At 40.6% G+C, this 23,673-nt stretch overlaps 1 protein-coding gene across 1 annotated transcript in view; it reads left to right on the top strand.

Annotated features, from left to right (window-relative positions):
- LOC104160212 (protocadherin alpha-C2-like) overlaps positions 1–22,464 on the top strand; it is a 51,193-nt gene extending 28,729 nt beyond the window's left edge. The window contains 1 exon segment of the mRNA XM_009698292.1: positions 20,528–22,464. Coding sequence (XP_009696594.1) covers positions 20,528–20,838 — 311 coding nt within the window. The 3' untranslated portion in view covers positions 20,839–22,464.
- Positions 22,465–23,673: the final 1,209 nt, after the last annotated feature.

Here is a 23,673-nt window from a genome sequence, read left to right as displayed (position 1 = left end):
TGCTCCCTGGTTTGCTTGTGCAGAGCCTCAGGTGTGGATAAGCATTGCCTCAGTCAGTGAATCTGGCTTTGGGGCCATTCAAAAAAAAACAAACAAAACAAAACAGAAAAAAACCTCAGATCTAAGATCAGGGAAATTATCAGGTCTTTAGGAGACAGATCAACATTTGACTGCTATGAACACAAGACAAGCGTACCAGGTCAACATGTAAGAAACTAAGAATCAGGACAAAAACAGAGAGTGGGGTTTTGGCTTAACTTTAGTTGCCTGTTGTGTAAATGATAGCATCCCAGTTGGTCACACAAACTTGTGAGCTCAAGGAAATTCTGGTGGAGAGAAATGACATGTTACATTTAGATTGTCACTTCCTAAAGCAGGTAGCTAAAACAAATCAGCTAAATTACGTTCACCAAGTTCCTTATTTGCTGTTATTTGAGTAGCCTGTCATGACTACCAGAGATGCCGAATTCGGTGTTGTTAGTTGAGACTATAACCTTCGCCCTATGCTGGGAAAGACAAGCAGTGACACTGTACGGAAACTATCCAACCTAAGAAAAACTAGGTACAAGAATCCACCTGGTGATGTGGAAACTTAGAATGAAGCTGACACCTGTGGTATGATTTTAGCAGACCCAGACATTCTCGGTAGATAGGCTGGTCAGAAGGAGCTGCCAGGCATTCAGCTGCCGTATGTGCAGCCAGTCTATTTGATCAATGACCAGTTCCATTTCAAATGGATCATGCTGCCAGCTGCAATATAATCAGCAATACTGATAAGCAGCAATATTGGATTGGAGAATGTGACCAAATGCTTGTGTTGTGTTAATGGAACTATTTAATGGCTAGCGGGCAATTGCAAGCTGTTGAGGAGAAACCCACTAACCATGAGACATTATTGCTTGGAATTCATTATAGCAGGCGGAGTAAGCCTTGCACGTGGTTGCAGTGTTGTATGAGCATTTTCACAAGAGAGGAGAGAGAAGTCATCATGGGTTCTTCCTGCCCTTCCTATGTCCTCTAAGGATATGTTTCTAAGAGCAAGCTGAAGTCAAAACAGAATTCACTGTGAAGTTCATGAAACTGTTGTCTGAAAAGCAGATTCATGCCCGGCGTGCAATAAACCAATTCCACACGCTCAGGAGAGATACTGTATTTATTCAGGCCTGGGTGCTTGGTGGACTTTTCCGCAAACCAAGTACACCAACAGCAAGTTCCAGTGTCCCTTTTATACACAAAAATCAGGGATCAGTATTTTTCCAGACACGCCTGCTACTGATTGGTTAGTAATTTAGATACGATTATATATTCATTCATATAACTACGCATGCTCAAGGGAAGGGTCTTCACCTGGGCAAGGGTCTTTTTGACCTGTGGGTGTGATTTTTAGTATTATAATGAAAGCAGATCACTTCTGAACACCTTAAAAATTAGTTTCACTGCCAAGTTGGTTAATTGAATAGTCACTTTGCCACGTTGTCAAATAACTCATTCATGCTCGGAGGCTTAACGCAATGAGTCCCGGATGTTCTTGTCAATCTCCAGGACTTATATACCCTAACTCCCTTCATCAATCCCTTATTGTTAAGCAAGGCCATCTTGACCAAGGTTCAAAGCAAGGTGTGATCGAAGCCTTGTAATTATTAACTATGGCTACCAGTACTAGATGTGAAATACATTGTATCAAAACTACTGAAATCCGTATGGCCATCAAATGTAGTAATACCACTGTAGAAAGAACAGAGTCTGTAAAGAAAATAAATTGTTATATCCACCACAATTAGAGAAGCAGATCCACAGTCAAATAATTGTTTAAAAACTTGCAGGTAAACTAAGAACCAGCATTGACAACCCATTGAAAAAAATATCATCTATTTCCACCATCTGAGGACAAACTGATCTGCCCAAGGCAGTCTTTTCTGATTGTGGTGCAAGGACTGTGTTCTGCCAGACAGAATGAGAAGACTCATCAGACTAGCTGACTGCCTTTGTCTCCGCTTTTGGTAGGCATTTCTGGGAGTAAATGCTTAAGGACATTAGGGTTTGAAAGATTTTTTTTAGTATTGATATATGCAGACAACAGAGGAACTTCAAGACATCTGAATGGTACCCATTTAGAGAAACGGCACTGAATTACCATTTTAGTGGAAAAGAAAGCAAACCTAAAGAAAAATCCCCAGATCATACCCTAGAAATGCCTCTAGAAATGAGCGTAGGAAGGACATAGCCAACTATCTCCCTTTCATTGCAGACTCAGCCTCAGTGTATCTAAGTGAGGTGAAACGTGCCCCAAGACAGGAAAGTCTGGGCAGACAGATAAGCTGAAGAACAAGAATGCAGAAGAAATCCTATACTGAATAATGCTAACGTCTAAAAACTCCAGTAGTCCACAGGATACTGACAGCCTGAATGGACAAGCCCAGACCAAAGGACAGAAAGGGAGTAAGCAGTTTAGTGTTACCAGCTGCCTTTCCAAATTCTGTACTTTCCTATCAATATCCAGGAAGCCCTTCAGATTGTTGACTTGCGATAGTGCAACAAGACCAGATTTTTAAAAGAGTCAAAAAACCATCAGAGTTCCTTCCTGTACCCACTCTCCTTCCTACACTATTAACCCTTTTAGCTACAGGTTTTCTGATGATTTCTCAGTATAGAGGAGATTCTTATGTATTGATCCTTCACTTCAGGTGAATTCTCCATCTACATGGTCATAAAATTTTTTCTGTAATCTATATATGTGTAATACCTTGCTCTAATTTTCTCTCTCTTTCCTCCATCCTGTTGAAGTGACAGTGCTATTTTCAGGCACTTGCATCTCACTTGTAAGTAATCAGCATTCTTTTCGTGCCCTGAGCTATTACTTTTAGCATCCTTACCGTTTACTTGAAAGAGAGGACAGAAGATCTGAGTGGGAAGCAGAAAACACCATATTTGTCTTTTGTTCTCTTCAAACCACAGCTTGTGCTGCTTGTCCTCCCCAAGCTATAGTTGCCTTGTTGCCCTTGAGGATTCCTTTCCAAGGACAGGAACTTTCCTTCCCCCTGGAGAGATGAATAGTGATGCTCATGGCTAGGAGTCTCAACCTTGCATTGTCATGCCCTTTCTCATGGCATCTTTGAACCTTTGTGGTTCATGCAATGCATAGGCTATGACTGCATCTCATGCTCTAGGTCTAGTCATAGCCCAAGACCGGTGAGCCCTGGACTTCTTTGAAATCTCATTGTTTTCTGTTTGTACTGAAATGAACAGGTTATCCAGTTACTGCCATGGGAAAGCCCTGGGTTTTCTTCTGAATCCTGGAAATGGGTGAAAATCTTATGTGCATGCTTAACCTGTGCTTTCTATGGAAAGTGAGGCTCTGTACTGCTCAAGCAAGTGGCTGTTCTCTCCTTACATGGGCTGACCAGTCATCTTCTTGCCTGTACCTCCTCCTGTTGAAGAGTTAAAATGCTGAGGTTGTGTCAAGGAGACTCCTAATCACCTGCATATTTTTAAATTTCATTTTTAGCTCATTTATGGAATGTAGATTGCCCAATCTAGTTGATATCTTCTCTTAATGATAAACAGTGCCTGGAATTTTTTTTTCCCAAACATTTCAACAGTCTTCAATACTGCTGCCTGGGATTTGGGTAATATGCTGATGGATTTGGGCAAAAGAGGATGAGATTGCATTGAACTAGTCATACACCTACTTTTGAGCTACAGGCTGGGAACTGGAGAAAACAGTAATTAAATATTTGCTATACCTTTGCGGCTTCACAGCAACAGCCTTTCTTTTGAGCTGTGCGGAACATTATATGTGAGAAGTTACTTGAAAGCTAATTATTACCAGTCCCATGTACAGAGCTCAGTAGTCAAACATCCAAAGATCATCTGATTTAAAACAATTAAACTTCTTGTTTGTTTTTTCTGTATCATCAGATTTATGATTCTTTTTTCTTTCCTTTCCCTCCAGCCCCCAGGCTTTTCCTAAATCCATAGGGATTATAGATTTGATTTTGTTTAATTCTGAGATTATATAGTGCTGGAGCAGCATTTGAGCCTTCAAAAAGTCTAGCAGCCATCACGTAGCACGCACAAAATGAGAGAACTGGCCATTTTGCACTTCAGAGTAATTACTGGGGAAAAATGGAGCTGTATTAATTCCATGGCATTAATTTTTGTGAACATATAGATACAATTTTCTACAGCAGTTTTGGCATGCTAGTCAAGCCAATGTTCAGCATATAGTGCTGCTGATGAGCTGTGAAGTTTTAGATATCCTTGGTCCTGACTTTTGGATGCACAACTGCCTTACTTCGTGTTTAGGGTTAATAGTTAAGGTCAGCTCAGATGCTGAGAGTATTACGTCTTGAAACTGGTGAATAGGTATTCCTGTAGAGCAGAGCTTGCTTTCTGCTCTGCCAGGTACTGAGTTTTTGGCCTTCTGGGCTGTACACAAAGTCCTTCTACTTTAACAGGGGAACTGAGAAGATGAGAAGGGATTGTTTGTGTTTTGAATGGTCTTTTTTCACTCTGAAAAGAGGCAACGGTTGCAGGTTCTTTTCATACGGAACTTCTGGTCTAAGACTGTGCAATTCTTATGGTAAATATGAAAAATATATAACGTGGATTAAGGTAAAGGGAATATTTGGTTGTTGAGATCAATTTAGTATTTGTGGAAGGGAACAAATTGTTACATCTGGCAGTGAGGTCTCCTGTTTACTGCAGAGGGGAGGTGCTGGGCAGAAATTTCTACCTCCTTTGCAGGCCTGCTTGTGTTTCACCTTTGACCTGGGAGAATCAAGGCTAGTAGCCACTGGCTATTTCTTATTTATGTGTTAGTCATACTTTTATTTCTCTACTGAGGTTGGCAGTTAGGGAAAAAGATGTTGTAATTGTTATTTGCAGTGTGGAGGTTTGTCCCTCCCACCACTTGACAGAGACCCATCACTTTGTAACACACAGGTGTAAGTTGGGGCAGGTTCTGGAATCTGGAGGTGAAAGCTTTGAAATCATACTAATCACTAAAGTTTTTGAGATATAGATAGTACATTCTAGCAAACATTCAGCTGGGTTTTCAGCATAACTTGGGTACACCTTTATGCTGAGACGACAGTTTGAATGTACAAACAGAGTTTCCAGATGAGAATGTCACTGCCTAATTGGGAGAAACATATTCAGGTCAAGTGCCAGCTACAGTTATGCAGGAAAACAGTGTTGGTTCACACAGCCTTTAGGGGAGCAACATAATACTGGAATACCAAAAAAGAATCCAGAAACCAATGCACAGCTTTGAAGGGAGCCGTTGGAAGATATGTTTCTGTCTTGCAGACCATGATTATTGATTACTCAGTTCTGTGATTCTCAGACATGAGCTCTTCATTGACTGCAATTAGATTTATGAAGGTGATTGCTTTCCCTGCAGCGATAACACATGCATTGCCTGTTCTGCTTGTCACGGATGCCTAGGTACAAGAGAGCACCTGTTATTAAATGCATGATGGTGTAGAGAATAGGATGGATAGCCAGGTCATGTAATTGCATTGGGTCAGTCCTATGCTGCCAGTCCTGAACACTCAAAACTTAAGCCTCAAGTAGAGGTTGTTTTAAAAATCATGACTTTTTAAAAATAATAATAATAATAATAAATTAATTCCTTTTATTTGCTTTCTGGTGCATTAGCAGCCAAAAGTAATTTTTTTTTTCCCCTGTGAAACCTGGGATCCTCACAAAATCCCTAACCCTAATCGTAACCCTAACTACTGATACTTAAGTAAAGTGACAAATATTCTGAGATTTGGCAGGGCGTGATTCTATGACATGATCCCACAGTGCAAAGACTGAGACACCAAAATCCCACATGGGTAGAAAAAGCTACATGAGAAAGTTCAGGCAGGAGTTTATGCTCTTTCATTATTTAATTGTGGTTAAAATACAGCAGCCACAAGGGCACGAGCTTGATTCCTCTGTGTGTGTGTTAGACTATGGCAGTGCCACCTGCTCAGCATTTTTCTTTCTTAATGCAGCTTTTGTGCTAAGCCCAAAGCAGAATTAACTGGAGGAGCAGCAGAAAACCTACAGAGAGACTGATGATAGTTGAAGATTAGGAGGCAGGAAATGGGTGATTCACTTTGGCTTCTGAAGACAAGCAGTAAATCAAAGCTGCAGGGAGGAGTGGGAAGGGTATTTGGGAGGAGTATGAACTGATTCCTAAATTATTTATAGAGGGGAGAAATCGTGGGTTTTGCCTTAAGAAAGGTCTGCAGGTTTGGGTGCAGTTGCAGACATCATTGTCCAAACAGGTGACTTTGGCCTTGGATCAATGAGTTTATCTTGGCTTCTTCAGTAAGGGGAAAGTCATCCCACCGGGCACCGTTTGGTATACTTTGGTAAATGACTGCAGCCCTGAAGAGAGCAGCTGAGCAGTTAACAGATTGTTTTCAGTATTTATAAACAGTTGTTTTGTTGGCGTATTGTTGTCTTCCCCTCTCACCTTTTTTTTTTTTTTCAGTGTGTGTATCTAAAAAATATTTATGTGCCAAAGGGAAACACTGGCCCCTGCAAAAAAAGAGTAAAGCCATCATAATTCATTTCTGTTATTTGTTTCTCTCAGATCCTATAAGCAAGGCTATACAGCTCATGTCAGTATTTGCTGTTGAGCCTAAATATCTGTGCTCTCTCCAGCTATTGTCCCCTCCTGAAGACTGACACAGCAGATCTAAGTGACTGGCAGATTTGCTCATCCACAGAGATACAAATCTATTTGCCTGTTCACCGAGTTGTTTCACTAGAGATGCAAATTGGATAATTGTTGATGCAAAAATTGTCGATAGCTGCTTGTCGAAGGTCTGCATGCGTGATTATACTGTTTTTACAGGAAGAGGTATTAAATATTAGTGCTAGGGCAGGAAATATGCACACACATCTTTGAATATATAAATTCAGAATTGTGTGCCTCTCTGGTGAGTAGAATGAACTAGATCAAGCACAGCATTTTAAAGCATCCTTTTGCTGTCTTTTCTCCTCAGTACATAGTATATGTGCTTTGATTGCATTTCCTCCAGTCTCTAAGCCACTGCAGAAATTCCAGCCACTGAGCAGCTGCCTGTATGCTTGAATGAAGTGTGTGCTGTTCCATGTGTCAGCAGGTAGAGATATAAATAGAGCTTTTTTTTCCGTGTTGTCACAAACTATGTTTCTGCTGGCTACCCCAAGCCATTTCTTCTTCAAGTCTAGTGTAAAGGGAATACGTTTAATTTAGGTTCAGTGCTACAGTCGTGGATCATAGAGGGAATAGGAAGCAATTTAAGGATTGCAGCCATTTACACCTAGTGCTTAGTGGGAGAAGGCGTATCAGGATTAATGAATGGCTGCTCTTGCTGCTGTCCAGGCAACTGACATTTTGCTGCAGAAGTTGCCTTTTTTCTTTTTCCCCCTTTCCAGTCAGGGAATACTTTGAAATATCTGACTAAAAACCCCTTTTATGGAACTGTTAGGCTGAGGATGAAGCTCTTTTGGCTTTGTGCTCCCCTGCTGACACATGCTGGTCTCGCACCCTTGCAATGAAGAATTGGTACTGTTGCCAACTCATACACCAAATGCAGTCAGCTGAGAGATCTGGAGAGCTGGTGGGTGAGTTGGTTTGCCTGGCACCAGAGGTCTCCAAAAGAGAGAACGGTGTTCCCTGGTATAGCAGGAATATACATTTATCATTGTGTGATCTGACATAGGTGAGCTGTGCCACATATCAGGACTTTGTGAATTGAGTAGTCTGCGTGGATTAAAATGGACCGGGACATGATACCCTTTAAGCTACTATTCCAGGTACAAGGTTGATAACGTAACAAGCCCTTTCCTCCATGACCTGACCTGGTAGCGGTGTGCCTCAGGAAAGATGCTGGGAAAGTAGAATCTGAAATGGGGTGTTCTTTGAGGTGGGAGAGGGCTTGGCCCATCCAGGGAAGCACAAAGACTGGTTCAGGAGGCCCTGGTTGCTTATGGCTTTGATGGAATTGCAAATAATGTGGTCTCACCTCACTTTTCCAACTCTAATCAATCTTTAAAGTGTTCCTGAGGTATAAGCATCTGATTTGGCCTACAGCTCCCGAAAGAAACACTGTCTTTGCATTCTGTATGTCCACCTCTATGCAAGGACTACTGTGGGTAGTAGCAGGCCACAATTCGTGCCAAGAGTGTGTCAGTGCACATAACTCCATCGTCGGTTTCTTTTCTGCTAAAGAAGTGCCTTGCGCAGTGTCCATATTACGAATTGGCATACGTGAGGTTGACACTTCACGGTGGTCCCTCTTACTGTCAGGAGTTGCTCTCTGCATCGTTCTGAGTGCACTTAACATATAGAGTGTGCATGTGATAATGAAGAAGTTGGTCACCTCCTCAGCAATCACAGAAATTCAAAACAAATAAACCAATTGTATATTAATATGTATGTATATACACACAATTACAATGGGAAAACAAAAGTTTAGAGTTTAATTCAGTGTTAAAATATTTTTGAAATATTCTACATGTAGATCCCACCAGATGGTAATTTAAAATTCCTTTTGAAGTGAAGGATTCAAGAAGCAATAATATCGCCTTTTAGCCTTTATAACCACAAAGATCTTTTAAATGTCTCTATTCTTTGACAGCTTGTCCCAGTTTCCTGGGCATATGACATGTTTCCTGGAAGGAAAATAACTATGCTATCAATCCAGATACAGTCTGTCCTTGATTTTCTCCCTGCCTTTTCATTTAAAGGAATCACAGCTATAAGAAATATGAATTTTTCTAAAATATGATGAGGATAGGATTTTTTTTTCCCTAAGTCAGACTCCATTAAGCATAGTGTAGAAGTGAAGTTAATTTTCCTGACTTTGCTCTCAGACATCCATTTTACATCCATTACACTTTCTGTGTAATAATTCATTTCCCAGATTTGATCTTCCTGTTCATTTCAAGCCAGTTCGTCCATTTTTAATATTTCCTTCAGAGAAGTGAAATGGCAGGCATATTATATAAATAACTTTCTGATATGTTACTACAACTGTTTGAGCAATGCCTTTCTTGAAAGGGAGTTCATTAGCAAATGAGCAGTTCCTGAGTATAATGTAAAGCATCATTTTACGTGGAAGGACAAGCCCAAGCCATTTGTCCAATTGCTTCATTGAGGGAACAGTTCTTGGCTTAAAGCATGACTGGGGCTATAAAATTAAAATCAAAATAATTGAAATATGAAGTAGGTCATTTACTGACTCTTGAACTGGGATTATAAGGGCTCTATTCTGAAAAGGTTACAGTGATCAAAAATTAACAGAGATGGCTCTACCCACTTTTTGTGTAAGTGTTAAGCCTCCAAGACTTAATATTTACCATCTGATGAATATTTAAGCTGTAGTCCTAGAGACAAGACACAAAAGGCATCTGCAACTTTCTTAAAATGGCTGTTGCAATGTGGTGCCATCCATTTCAAGCAGCTGCCAATTTTTGTCTCATCTGTACTTATATAACCATACCTTAATATTCCATAATTGTGTATTATCTCTCCTCAAGTTAAATTTATTTTGTTTCAGCATTATATGGCCTTTACAGCACATCACCTGACAGTTTGTGATTTATGTGACCAAGCAGAAGAAAGCACTGAACAAGTTAGGAGGCACATAAACACATTTAAATTGGCTTTTAACAGCCAGCCAGAGCAGAACTGGATACAGATCTATTAAATTCAGCAGAACTACACAGATGCACATCTGTTGAAAACCTAATGCAAACTTTTCATTATATGGTTCAAGCAGGTACTGGCCTCTTGGTTTAGAGAGGACAGCTTTAGCTGCAGGGAAGGACAAACAGGTAGAAGGCTTGGAGCCATAATACAGTAGGTCCAGACTTCCAGGGCAGTCAGTCTGGTTCATCTCATCAGTACCAAAATAATCTACTTTAAAGGGTTAAAGACCCAGATGATTCTAAATGATCCTAATACCTGGATTTACCTACAACCTAAGAAAAAGTCCACCAGGTGTGGACCTCACAACCACTTGAAATACCAAAGCTATTTCTGCAGTAGGAGAATGGATGTGGGGAGTCTTCACAAGATCACCTCTATTTTCTCCTTGGAGAATGTTTAAAGGATTCTGAAAAAACAGAGAAATTGTGTAACATGCTTATCCGGAGGGCTTATCATATTGTATTAGCAGTTACTCATCACATTTAATTAAGATTCCTTTTTAGCTGATGTGAAATATTATTAGCTCCATTCATCCCGTATCAGTAAAAAGGAATAATAATGGGATGTGATCCTAACAGGAGGTGATAGGAAGCTGCTAATGTGACATACATACTGTGGGTGATAGGAATCGGCTAATGTGACATACATACTGTGGAAGGGAAATAGGGCTGTGACTGCCAGAGTCTGTTTTGAGGCCTGCGATGTCTTCAGTTTTACAGCTTCTTCCTGTGGAAGGTATTAAGGTAACACAGCTCTTTTAGGGCGGGTTGCTGGTTAACAGCCATATCAGTGAGAATCAAAACAGGCATCAGTTAGTATTTAGTTAATTGGCTTTCGGATGAGGAGAAGTTTGCAGAGATTCAGTGATAAGTCAGAATAGGTCAGCTAAAGGATTTTGTAGGTCTAAACTAATTTTGTATACTTGTATGGTATAGTTTACTTTTAAAATTAAGAAATTCCTTGAGGATAAAAAAGCCAAACTAAACTAAACAGTGATAGTACTAGTACCCTTTCTTCTCCTTTATGGTCCAGAGAGAGAGAAGATCAGTTTCAACTTTCATCCATAAAATACCAATAAAATTATCCCTTTATTTGTGATTGGAGCCAGAGGGAGCCAGGGAACAGGTTCCAGCTCTGAGGTTCAGAGGACAGAGCCACCTTCAAGCTCTGAGAGACACAGCACTGCGTTTTCCACCCTCTGAAGCTTTGTATGTTTTTTGCAAGGAAGATTCAAGCAGAAAGCTTCACCCTGTAGTCTTCTGGCCTGGAGATTACAATGGTTTGGGCTGCTGGGGTGGGAGCCATGCACAAGAGGAATGGTTGAAACTTGTAAGCTAAACATAGATGATGAAGAAAGAAAAAAAAGTTATCTTTTAAGATCATTTCTTAGGAGTCCATAATCCATTACTATGCTATCCTTTCTAAGTGGTGAAGCTCACACATTCATTCATGTTTAAAACAGATGCTTCTAAAAATACTGGAATAAATGTGTCCCTTTTTCTTTCACTACCACTTCAAGCATCCAATTAGTTGGTTAAAATTAGGTTCTGCTTCAAAAGACTAAAATTGATGCTTCAAGTTGCCATAGTTACTGTCTTTCTATTAATTGTGCTCGGTTAAGAAGTGGGGATTCTCTTTTGCCTACCAGCACTGGGTTTTGGCAACCATGCTGAACTTTTTCCTCTTTATGCACCAGCAGTAATACGGACTGTGCTAAGGTAAGTTTACCTGCAGAAGTTTTTCACAGCTGTAGAGACTGGTAATTGGTAAACAGTTTTGTTGAGGGTAAGCAGAAAGGACTGAATTCAATTGAATTCTCTTAGGAGTGTTCACTCTCCAAGGTGGACACAATTAAAAACAAGCTAGTCCTGTCCAGGTGATCCAACGCTAGGAGAACATCTAATCCTGCCTTCTGTCTTCCCTTCAGGTAACAAGAAATTTTCCTTCTTTGGGGAATCTATCACAGCCAGCCATCAGGATGGGGGCTGAGGCAGAAGGTGGCTGTAGACAGGAGTCCAAACTGCTGATCTTCTGATCACCCTACAGAAGCAGAGTGGCCTCCAGTGGCAGGAGGTGACGGGATGGCTAGCACGCCTCTGCTCTTGGCCTAAATTCAATAGCTCATCTAGCAGAGAGCAAGGGGAAGGGGGGGCTTGGCTGTCTGCAGAGTACTCTGCCAGGCTGCAGCAGCAGCCAGGAAATGCTTCCTCCTTTTCACCTTCACAGTAGGATTTATGATGGTCTGTGAGCCTGTTGTCTTTCACGTAAAAGTGCTTGTACGTAAGAATTAAATTATTTTTTATTTAAATTTGACAGGACACAGTAACCAGAATTGGCTTTCCATAATACAGACTAAGCAGTGCACAGATCTGTTCCTGTCTTCCTGACATTCAGATCTTTGTCTTCTGCAATGGTGTTTGCTCTCTTTACAATATTTCATGTCTTTTGTATAACCAAAGCAGCACCCCACCTCCCTCCCCCAGCACCAGTCAGCTGAAAGCAGTTAGAATGTCACCTCCCTCCTGGTCACATCCAGGGGGAGATTTAAGCCACAAATCAGACATCCCAGTTTTTAAAGGTTTGTCTCAAAGTCGACATTTTTAGGATGTGTCACCCAGCAGTCCTAAAATCAGGCCTCAGCAGAGACCTGGGTAGATGTTTGCCGCTCCAGTTGGTTCAGTTTAGAGCATTTAATGAGGCTACATAGCACCTGGTTTGAGATGAAGGCAAAGAAAAGTGGTTTTTTTGATTGAGGTGGAGTGGGTGGCAGTGAGACCAACCCAGCGCAGGTCCTCAGGGCAGCATTGTCCCCAGCCCACACCACCTCTCCCCTCTCCCTTCCCAGGTACTGAGGGGCACAGCAGTCCCCCCAACACCAAGTCCCGTTTTCCTGCACTATTCACTGCCCTTTACCTTACTGTTTGCATTAAAACAAGGGCAGAACCACCAATGCTCTAGCTGCCCATGTTGTATTTACAACACATTTGTAAGATTAAAGCAATCTGTTAGGGTTTTTTTTTGACTGTTTTCAACTATGAACTTTTAAAAATGGTCCCTGTGGACCTGCAGACATGATAAAATGCCCAAATAAAAAATCCAGCTACTTTACATTGCAGGAGTAGTCTCTCCCTAACAACCTCTGCACGCGACAAACATTCATATGCTGCATCCCCCAGAATCCAGCTTCTGATTAGAGTCGGAAAGATGGTATGGAGCATCCTGGATGTGTGCGCATGCTGTCTCAGTGATAAAGCAGAAAAGTCCTCAGTTTGGTGAGGAAAAGGTTAAAGCTTGTGCTGAGCAAGTCCTAAGAGGTGCTTTCCAAGACAAATTCTACAGGTTGGAGCAGGATTGGGCGCAAGTACAGCACTAGAAGGATGTTACCTGAGCAGGTTGATGTTTTTGTGGGAGGAAAAGCCTCTTTTAGTGAAACGAGAGTGAGAGGAGCTGCAGACATCAGACTGTTTGCTTCTTCAGCAGCTGCGAGAAGCCATTTACCCGGTGGTGTGCTCTGGCCGCTGCAGGCTGTGGTAGCAAGGAAATCAATTTTTGCTTTCACATATCTCAGAACATGCTGGCAGAGCTATTTGGTAGCTGAGACAATTGCTTTAGTACACATCCACGTAAGATTGTTTTCTATAACGAGATAAATAATCTCTATTTAAATTAAATCTCAATGTCAACCTGGACAGTAACCTGAGACTGAGCTGAAGGGACCTCCATGCCCACCCCTGCTTGGTATCTGGATGTTGGAGCAGTGGGGGGTTACGGAGCTCCCACAACAAATCTGTTATAATTACCCCGTTTAATGTTACTGACTTTAAATCCAAGCAATGGATTAAAGCTACAGCCTCCTTCGTGGGGAGAAGTTTTCATTTTGTTCATTCCTCCTGTCTCTAAATCATTACTGCAGCACAGGTCAAATAGAAGGGCGGAGAGTGAGAATTATTTATTTGCTTTTTTTCTTTAAGACTCCAAATTGACATAGTCCTTAGAGATGGTTGGGATTGTCTGACAAACTGATAGTTAAAATGGTTTACCTTTGTTCTGACTGAGTCATTTCTCTGTCTTTCAGTTCAGTACCTGTCATTTTATCATGCTGATGATGGATTTTTATTTGCTTGCTGTGTTGTGCTGTTGGTTGGGGGGTGGGGGTGGGTGGTGTTCAAAAAAAAAAGATTAAATGGGCATTTTAATCCTAAAAAGGCTTAGGGATGATCAGTGAAGCCAGAATGTCCGCAGAGATCCTCCAAATGACACAGAGAGGGTTTTTCAGTGCACGCTGTTTGCATTTGATGTGCTGTTTCAGGATCCGTGCAGAATGGCAGACTCTTTATAACAGTGAATATTCATTAAGGCTGCCAGAGGCAGAAGCTGCAGCCAGTACAGTATCAGTAGAGGAGGCAGAGAGAAATCAGGTTAATGACTAGCTTTCTCTGCAATTTGCTTCCTGCTTATTGCCTGATCACAGTTTTAAATAAATTCATTTAATTAATGTGTTTTGCTACTTTGACCTGCGGACAGAAGGGTCTGTGATTAACGATGGGGTACTCCTAGTGTCATGGTGGCTTTAGTTGGCACGTTCTCCTGTCTAGAAAAAAAACATTGAAAAATATTTCCTTTAAACTTCATAATAATAGATGGTTTGATTGAAAGCTTTTATCTAAATAGATCTCCCGAGTCCATAAGCCACCAAATTTTTAAAGACAGGGACAAAGTGGTGAGTGGGGAGGGGTGGAACAGAGTGAAAGCAAGCTGCTGTCTTGGCTGAGCATGTCACACAGTCGAAAAGGTCTCTGCGGGGAGACAGAGCTGCACAGAAATGCTTTCCTCTTCTCCCCCTTGAGCAGGGGCACATCTGTTCTAACACGAGTTAGCCTTTTTCTGACAAAGGTTCTTTAAGAAAGCAGCAGAGGAGAGGGAGACGATGTACTTGACACTCAGAATATATGGCCAGCTCGCATTATGGGAAGTGAGCACCACCTGTTCCTAGTAAACACCAGATTGGAGCTGTGGGGCTATACAGGGACAGGAGAAAAACCACGTGGCCTCCCCAAAAGAGAGAAAAATGTCAGTGAGCTAGAAACTGCAGACTTAGCCCAGACCTGATGGGATCTTGATTAGTGGGCTGAATGATGACATGTTCTGTGAGCAGGCATTTTGCCCCAAATTTAGAAGACATCTCAATTTCAGACTGTTTGTACCCATCACTCGGCATTTCGACTTTGTTCCACTTAGATATCAGCTCGGATGGTTTCACAAGCTGATGAAAGCCACCCCTTCAATTGAGTGAATTCGCAAATGCTGCCCCTGAAAAGACAGCACTGTAAATCTCAGTGACAGACTTATACTTTGGAGTTTTGCAGCAGAGTATCATTCAAGACTCCAACTGTACTGGTGTCACTGTTGTCATAACAAAAATGTGGCCTTTAAAGGGGTGGAAATGGTGCAACCTTAACAATATGGCTGAGATTTCTCAGGTATTTCTGAACAGAAGATACCAATGCCTGCCAAAATGAAAAAGCCATGAATGGATTAGGGCTGAGAAAGTGGCCTCATCTTGCAAATAGTTGCACGGGATTTTTGTGGCTGTCACCGTTAAAGAGATTAGTTTCAAATTTCTTTTTTTTTTTTAAATACTCTGGCATGGTCACTAGTGTAACATCCCCCAAGCCATGATGCTGCTTAGCTTGCTCTTGAGGGTGGAATTTAGCTCCTTTTGCACTAGCCACCCAAAAGTTAGCTGTCTAGTTTAAATTGGCTGTCTGGGCTTTCTCTGTAGTTAAAGAAGCAAAAGTAACACAGCTCCAGCAGTAAGAGGAGAGGAACAAAGAAAACTCAGTGCATCTAAAACCAGACATTTAACCTAGGTGAGTTGAACTGCCCTCCGAGGGTGCCTGTTTCTCTTTATAGACCGTAGCAAGAACTAAATTAGACAGTTTAGATTCAATACCTACTTTTCTGATGGCAAAATTTAGAAAAGGGATACCTTACCCTGTGGTTGTCATCTAAGAAAGAAAATTTAGGTGCCTAGTGCTACTACGAACTAAATTTTAAGGACCTTGTTCCTTGTAATAAGTGCCTGGACTCCCTGCACAGAGCATGGGGAGAGTTAGGAACCTCTGAAAAACCTGTCTGCTGAGATTAGGGTTGCCTGGAGCACGCGAGCGAGAAGCTCTGGTGCTCAGCAAGGTGACACAGCTCACCTTCAGCCCGCTCCCTTTTTGAGATCTTGGAGCCTTTGACATCCATGACGCTTTCTTTCTGACAACGTGTAGGAAATTAGCAATGAGGACTCTGTTGAACAAGTGCCTATTGATTGAGATTTGTGTGTTTTTCAAGGCCTGTGAGAGGTACAGAGCTACAGTATATGACCCATAAATGCCTCTGGAAGAGAAAAAAGTAGCTAGGCACCGTAGCCTACTGCTTCAAGCTTTCAGATAGGTGATTTTAGGCTGTGGGGATTTTGGGGATGTAAATCTGCCCATGCATTTCAAACGACAGTCGCTGGATAGAAAAAGAAGTATTTTGAAAGACAACCTAGAAGTCCTTTCCTCCCAACTAAATATATGACCTACTCGACTGCAGAGCCTCTGTTGCTTTAGGTTCCATTTAAAGTCTACTGAGACACTTGTATTTTGGAGTAAATGGAAGGGGTGAAAAGTTCATCTCCCATTTTAGCATGCAGACACACAGGCGAAGAAGCATCAGGAACTGCAGGTGCGGCCTAGATTTCGGGTTCTGCTGCTTGCATGCATTTTAAAAATAAATTGCTCGGTCATTGAACATGAAGACTGCTATATTCCTTGAGAATAAAGCAAAGGGGCAGTTTCCAAAGTAATCCTTTGAGTTACACCAGGAAATGGCCAGACTCTGTGCTTTTATGTAAGAACACTGGCAAAAAAACCCCTGTGTAGCTGTAGAAAGAAGTGTAGTGTTTTAAATTAAATATTATAAATGTAACTGGAGGATTTGCTTTATTTAGATTTTCCTCTAAGTTTAATAAACAACTTTAAAGCATTCAGTAAGACCCAGAAAATATGCAAGAGAAATACAACTAATCCTGTTAAATGTAAAATAGCATCTAAGTGGAAAGTTTTTGTTGTTAAATTCCTGCTGCTAAGAAACAGAAGAGATGTTTAAGGAAGCTTTGGAAACTAGGTGGTAGGTGACATTTATCCTTGATCTGAAATTTCTAAATACACCACATTGTTAGTACAGCTGAACTGTGACCTTCCAACCTGCCAATACAGATAAACACACATGTTATCAGGTAAATCGTGCAGAAGGGAAATTTCCTGAGGAGACTGTTGAAGCCCCACTCGTAGGAAATGATGACTATTAACTCATTAAGTTCTGTCTCTCTCTGTCCTTTTGTATGTGAGCTCTGCACACAGCTGTAAGGATAATTCGTTTCCTTTGACTTTTAGTGAGTATTAAAATGCTTAGTTTGTATGGACAACAAACATATTCAGGGGCTGGGAGTAAAACACGCAGAAACGCAAGCAAACTCCCTTCGTCTTTAAGTGGACACAATCCTGATTTCAGGGTAGATATGAGGAGTTCGTTGTGTTTGGATACATTATGTCAGATGGCTTTGTGACAAATGTTACTGATTTCATCTGGTGAGTGGATTTGTCTAGGCAGAACCAGATTAAAGGCTCAGTATCCTGTTCTGAATTAGATTTCAGTAATGCAGATGTGTATGTGCACCCTGTTAGACTGGCAAGAGTTTTCATGCAAGAGATACTGTACCTTAAAGATACCCTCTATTCTTGCACATTACTGTATTTGTGTGGTAAAATGGGTGAGATAAAGTCACTGTTGTCTCGTGTCGTGTCTTCAGCCTAAGACACTCGTGTCAAAGTGGCACGACCATGCATTGTGTTGTTTCGGCTGTGCTGTCGTGGCACTATGGTCAGTAGAGTGTTGTAACCCTGTACACTTCAAAGCAGTTCTGGGGCTATTCACTGCTATAGGGCTCTCCCCAACCAGAGCAAAGGATGGTTCAAAAATGATTTGAGGTCACCTTCAGCTGTTGTTTTTTTTTTTCCTGCTAGGAACAAGAAAAGAGCATTGGGTCTGGGCCAATGTTGTTTGGAATGAATGTTGAATGGACTTGCTGGGAAGGAGAAAGAATTTATGCGTCAAATCGGGCTTAATTTATTATGTACAATATGAAAGTTCACATTTTTGTATTGCTGCAGAAAGAAAATTGATTAATAATTTGGAAAAAGGCCAAGACACAGAACATTCATCTTTGTAATTTATCATCTCAAAGAAACAAAAGCTATATAAAAGGTACCTGACCAAAATACCTTATTAAGCAGAAATGAAAGCTGGTTCATACTAATGCATTTAGTATGAAAGGGCTTGCTAGGACATTGCTATTACCAACAACAAACATAAAAAAATATAAAGCTAATAGTTAAGACTGTAGGTACAGAAAGACTACAACATGTAAAATAGAGGAACTTCCACATTAATAGTAACTTCAGAGAAGATATTTGAGACTAGGGAGGTTAAGGTCACTAAAACAACTCCAGCAGTTCCTGGAAAGAATATAAACTCAAAGTCAAATCTTCATCATTAAATACAGTCTTAGGGGGAAAAGAAGTGTACAGGCTCTTCTAGTTCTTGATTAAACATCACATTGTAAAAGCAGTCATATCACCTCCTTTACAAAGATTCTATGTGCCAAACCTATTACACAGATGGTCTCAGAGGTGGTTCTGTTGTATCATGTATATGCGTTTCTTTGGCTCTGTAACATGGATGTACTGCATAAGTATGGAAAAGGCTTAAAAAGGAATCACGCTTTCCAGCAGTGTTTATTTTGCTGCCAGGCAAGAGAAAGATTGTCAAGCAGCAGAATGTGTTCTGTAGCTTTTGAACCAGGAGAGCCTTAGGTCTGCACACATGACATACATTTTATTTCATAAAATAGAAGTTGTATGAACAACATTACAGAAGATGAAGAATCAGAAAAGAATAAGTACAGGAGATGCTGTTCATTTCATGAAATGGCTGCTAAAGTAAATGCAGGGTTCTTCTTTACTACTAGAGGCTTACAGAGCAGTCAGCAGCTGAGGTTGACTGAATAGCATCTTCTGGTCTGGCAAAGTGTTGGAGATCTCCCTCTAGATTGTCTACTTTTTTTTCTCTTCATGCCCTCTTTCACCAGCATGAGACCTAGGATTTCTCTGTTTCTTCTCCTTTCTGTGCCGTTCCCTCCTCTTCCAAAGGATATGGAATCCGTCTTAGTTGGTTTTCCAACCCTTCCTTGTAGCGATGCAGAATACACGATACTGAGACTTAATCAGATCAGTGGTATCGGCATTGTTTGTGCGGTATTGCAAGAATTTGTGCGTGGCTAGGAGTGTTACAAATGTGACAAGTCCTATGTTTGTGATACAGCACGTTTAGAGTGTAGATAAGAATGATTTCATCAGATTTGAGGGCTTTAGCGTCAATGCGTCAGCATTGAGCTTTTCCCTGATCACAATCCTTTAAACACTTAAAAAGATACACTAAAATGGGTGTGCTGTTTCCATTCAAAATTGGGAGTTACGTAAATTACAAAGAATTTTCAAAGGTTAATAAAAACAGCCAGATCTTAAGACTTTCTCTCTTAGAAGAATTTAATTTGTGTTGCATCTCATTATGCTAGAAAATTGTCCTTGTCAGGGCAACATATATAAACATTTCAATCCAATTAGCTCAATCTTGTCAAAATCATGGAAATAAAATTAAAACTTGCTTCGTACTGCAAGTCTAAAGCTGGGGACAGAACTTCACTTTATATTTGCCTGTATAAAATATTGTCGTCTACCGTTCTACTATATCAATTCAAAGAACTGGGAGTTAGTCACCAGTCTAGTGTTTTTCAGTCTTTATGTTGTGATATTACAATAAGAAAAAAGAAACATAATAGTGAGGACTTTCTGGCTTGAGAACTCACAGCAGTATTATTTACTTCTGAACCATTCTTGACAGCCTTCTACAAATTTGGTGCCAGCCCTTTTTGATTTCCCATTTTTCTTATTAGGTCATAGATCAGAAAAACTTTACAACTCTTTTACAAGAGTCACCCTATTTCCTGGCAAAAGGGAACACGTGGTTAGAGCCTTGCCTTGAAGAAGGCTATGAATATTTCTGAGACCAGATTCTGTGCTCTGATTGAAGGAGTCCTGCGGTATCTCTACCCAGGCAATTCAGTTCACTCCTGTTTTTGCTCTAGGGCCGTGTCTGCCGATCAGCCACATTGCGTACGTACGTACATACATATATACATGCTAGTTGGCTCTCAGGTTCCTCTCTGGGATGCACCAACTCATTCCCTCCACGAGGAATCCTGGACATAGCTGACAGGATGGTTTGCTAAGATATCCAGCATGGATGTGCATACTGCCAAGGCTGACTCCCCCTTCCCTGGACACCCCTCTAACCCTATCCCAAAGGACTTGACACCCTCCAATATACCTTTGTGCCATGCAATACGCATGCTTGTGTTTCATGCTATAAAACACTGCAGTGGGCTGCATCACAGTGATCTCTTATTCCATGCACTTCAAATTCAAAAGAAAAATAGAGCACAATTGTATTTCAAGGCACAACCTGGGCTCCAGAGCATGTTGGGCCCAGCAGTATATTAAGTGAGTCAGCCTGGACAAGAACCAGTCAATAACGTCCAGATGAGCAGCCAGGCCACCAAGAGTCAATGTAGAGCCAGGCTAAAGCCAGAGCTTTCAAATACGAAGCTGATACTCACTGAGTGCTTGTGTTTAATGATGCTTTAAGCTTTTCTTGCTGTTTTGACTTTTTCAGAACCTGAGGCGGGAGAGGTGTCCCCCCCAGTGGGAGCTGGTGTGAACAGCAACAGCTGGACCTTTAAATTTGGACCGGGCAATCCCAAACAAGGTGGTCCTGGTGAGTTGCCAGACAAATTCATTATCCCAGGATCTCCTGCAATCATCTCCATCCGGCAGGAGCCACCAAACAGCCAAATTGACAAAAGTGACTTCATAACCTTTGGCAAGAAGGAAGAGACCAAGAAAAAGAAGAAAAAGAAGAAGGGAAACAAGACTCAGGAGAAAAAAGAAAAGGGCAACAGCACCACTGAGAACAGTGACCAGTGAGGGGTTTATACTGAAAGAACCCACTTAGCCAGTTTTTGTAATAATGGCAGATTTCTCCTATGTAGCAACTCCCAACTTCTTCCTACTGTTAACAATTTTCCTGTATGTACAGACTTGAGAAAATCAGCAGGCAATTCACGGTGTCTGTCTAAATTGCTTAACAGGTTTTGTCTTAAAAGCTTTATTAAGTCTGGTGTTAACTCTTTTTCTCCACTCTGGCTTGTTTTCAGAATCTAAAAAGCAGACACAAGTTTCCTTTCTCCTACGCCGAAAAGGAGAATCTTCACAGTACAGCCAGTGAGAGGTTGGACTCTGCACTGTGGTTCCTGTGCTCCTGTCTTGATGACACTTACAGGACAGGTTTAAAAGTTTTAATGTTGTGCACCCTCTATCTGATTGGAAATATTTGTGTGCAGATGTCAGCTAGGTGATATGAGATCAGATTATAAAATGCAAGAAGAGCTGGTAAATATGCAACAGGGGAAACACCTAGTGAACTCAAATGTTCAAAGATGTTCAGGCTGGGAAGGAAATGTCTGAAAGGAGATGACCAGACTTTTCAAATCTTGAGGAGTCACTATGTGGAAATACTGAGTCCTATACATGACGTATTGTACACACTCCTGCAAATAAAACCTCACATTTACAGCTCTTTAAGATATCAGAAATTTTATCTCTTACCAAACAAGCCATTGGGAAAATTCTCCCTTAAAGCCCTGCAATACCCTGGCAAGGCTAGCCCTCAGAGTGTAAGAAGGGCTGGGCTGACATCCCAGGAATGTAACTGACTGTGATGCTCTGTGTCCCTATTTCCACTCTAACATTATTTTGCACATTATGTCTCGGAAAAGGTCAGAGTTTTTCCATGACACTTATGCAAAAGAGAGAAAAAAGAAACGTTAACTATGCTATTTGTTATCTGAGATATTTATTTATAAAGAAATATAGCTGTAAATGTTAAAGAAATATGATGCCCTTTAACCCAAACAGAAGTCAATCTAGAGCCATTATAAATTACAATTGCTGCTATTAAAGTGCTTTAGAAAAATTGCCTGAAACATCTGTATTATGTCGGCCACTTGCCAATAACAGCTTTATTCTGTCGGGTGACTTGGGGGCTGCCTCTTGCATGTATTAATAAATACAAAAATATCTTCTCTTTTTTTTTTTTTTTTGCATTAATCTGCACTTTGAATACACTTTTGCAAACAAACTGTCCTAATATGAAGAAGCAGAAGCAAACTCCTCACAGAAATGGATTTACTAACCTGCTAGCTCTGTGCAGTACCTTGGTGTTACCTCCCACACAACCTTTTCTGATTTTAGTTTTACTTTTCTATGAGATTATGAATTTCTGACCCTACTAACACTCATTATGTAAAATTCAAGTACTGTATGTATGCTGTATGCTCTTATAAGAATCCTGAAATATTTATTCTGTGCTTGTGTATGTGAATGTCAATGCAACTATTATTAGAGTGGACTTTAAGCTTTACCGTTGAATGTAAATGCATTATTTCTTTTTTTGTACACTTGTGAAAAAGTGGAGTAGTGTTAATTTTTTAAGCCACTGTTGATGATCAGTTTTTTTTGTGTATGAAACACAAGTAAAATATCTTTCTTAAATCAAGCCATGCATGCATTTTGGGATTTATTGGTAAGAATCTGTGAAGCTAAAGCTCTGTGAATTACTAAACCTAAGGGTATAAGTGGAGTATTGAATGTGGTTGAGGATGTTGATATAAAACCAATACATGTATTTTTAAGTAGAATATAGCTGATGAGGGAATTCCAAGGAGTTTTCTACATTATTGTACATTCACAGAATAAAGCTCAAGTGTCGTATTAATTGGAACTGTGTAAGAAACTGCATAGCTCTGAAATTCCTAACAGGCCCTTTAATGTGGGATCAAAGAGAACAACTGGATTTCTTGAGACGTGTCCTGGATGTTTTAAGTTTCCAAACTGCTGACAGTTCAGAATAGGACAATTCCTATTCATTTTTAAGAACCTGCAGCAAGTCTTAAAACATCACAGAAGGTAAAGCTCTAATAAAAGAATTCATATCTCAAAGCATGAACCACCCATGGCCTCATGTGGTCTATTTAGAGTTTTCTTTTGCTACCAGTCTTGTTTTACTGGCAATGAAAAAGATGCTACTTGAGAGAGAGAATCCTTGATTCAGTTTTGAAGGCTAGCCAAGAGGAAAAAACTTAAGATTTGGGGAGGAAGCTGTTCTTTTATGCAAGTGTGCTATGCAAGTACATTTAGACTTATTTTTTTATTATTTGGTGAGTAATGCAACAGTTCCCAAAATGTTTATAAACTGGAGTTACAGTGGTAACTTAAACACACAGAAGGATACTGTTGTTTTGTACTCATCATAAAGTAGTTCTCTTCAATGCCTCTGGCTAAAATCTAGCACAAAGATTTAATTCTTACAGGAGCATTTAACATTTTATTATTTTTAGATTCTAATTGAATTTTTTTTCTTTTGAGTGCTTGCATTTTCCTCTATACAGGCCAATCCAATTCATTCATTTTTCATCAGCGGTCATATGCAGCTGGTTTTCCAAGGCTTACTTCTATCAGAATGAACCAAGAGCTGCAATATGTCTCTGATTTGCCTGTTCTAACACAAAATTACATTTGCCAATGCTAGCTTTGTTGCAGATGCTTACTGCAGGAGGACTGTATGCTTGCATGACTTGGAAGACAAAAGTAGAATATCTGGAGATAAGCATTCCAGTATGCAGATGTGATAGAACAGAGAAAAAACTCTCATAGGAGAGGAGATGCTTTTGCTGCAATTGTTTAAAAAGAGGCTGGATTGCA

Source organism: Cariama cristata, unplaced genomic scaffold, assembly GCF_000690535.1.
Source record: "Cariama cristata isolate BGI_N322 unplaced genomic scaffold, ASM69053v1 scaffold17284, whole genome shotgun sequence".
Classification (NCBI taxonomy): domain Eukaryota; kingdom Metazoa; phylum Chordata; class Aves; order Cariamiformes; family Cariamidae; genus Cariama; species Cariama cristata.
Note: the sequence above shows the minus strand (reverse complement) of the source record. Positions and strands in the feature narration are given on the sequence as shown.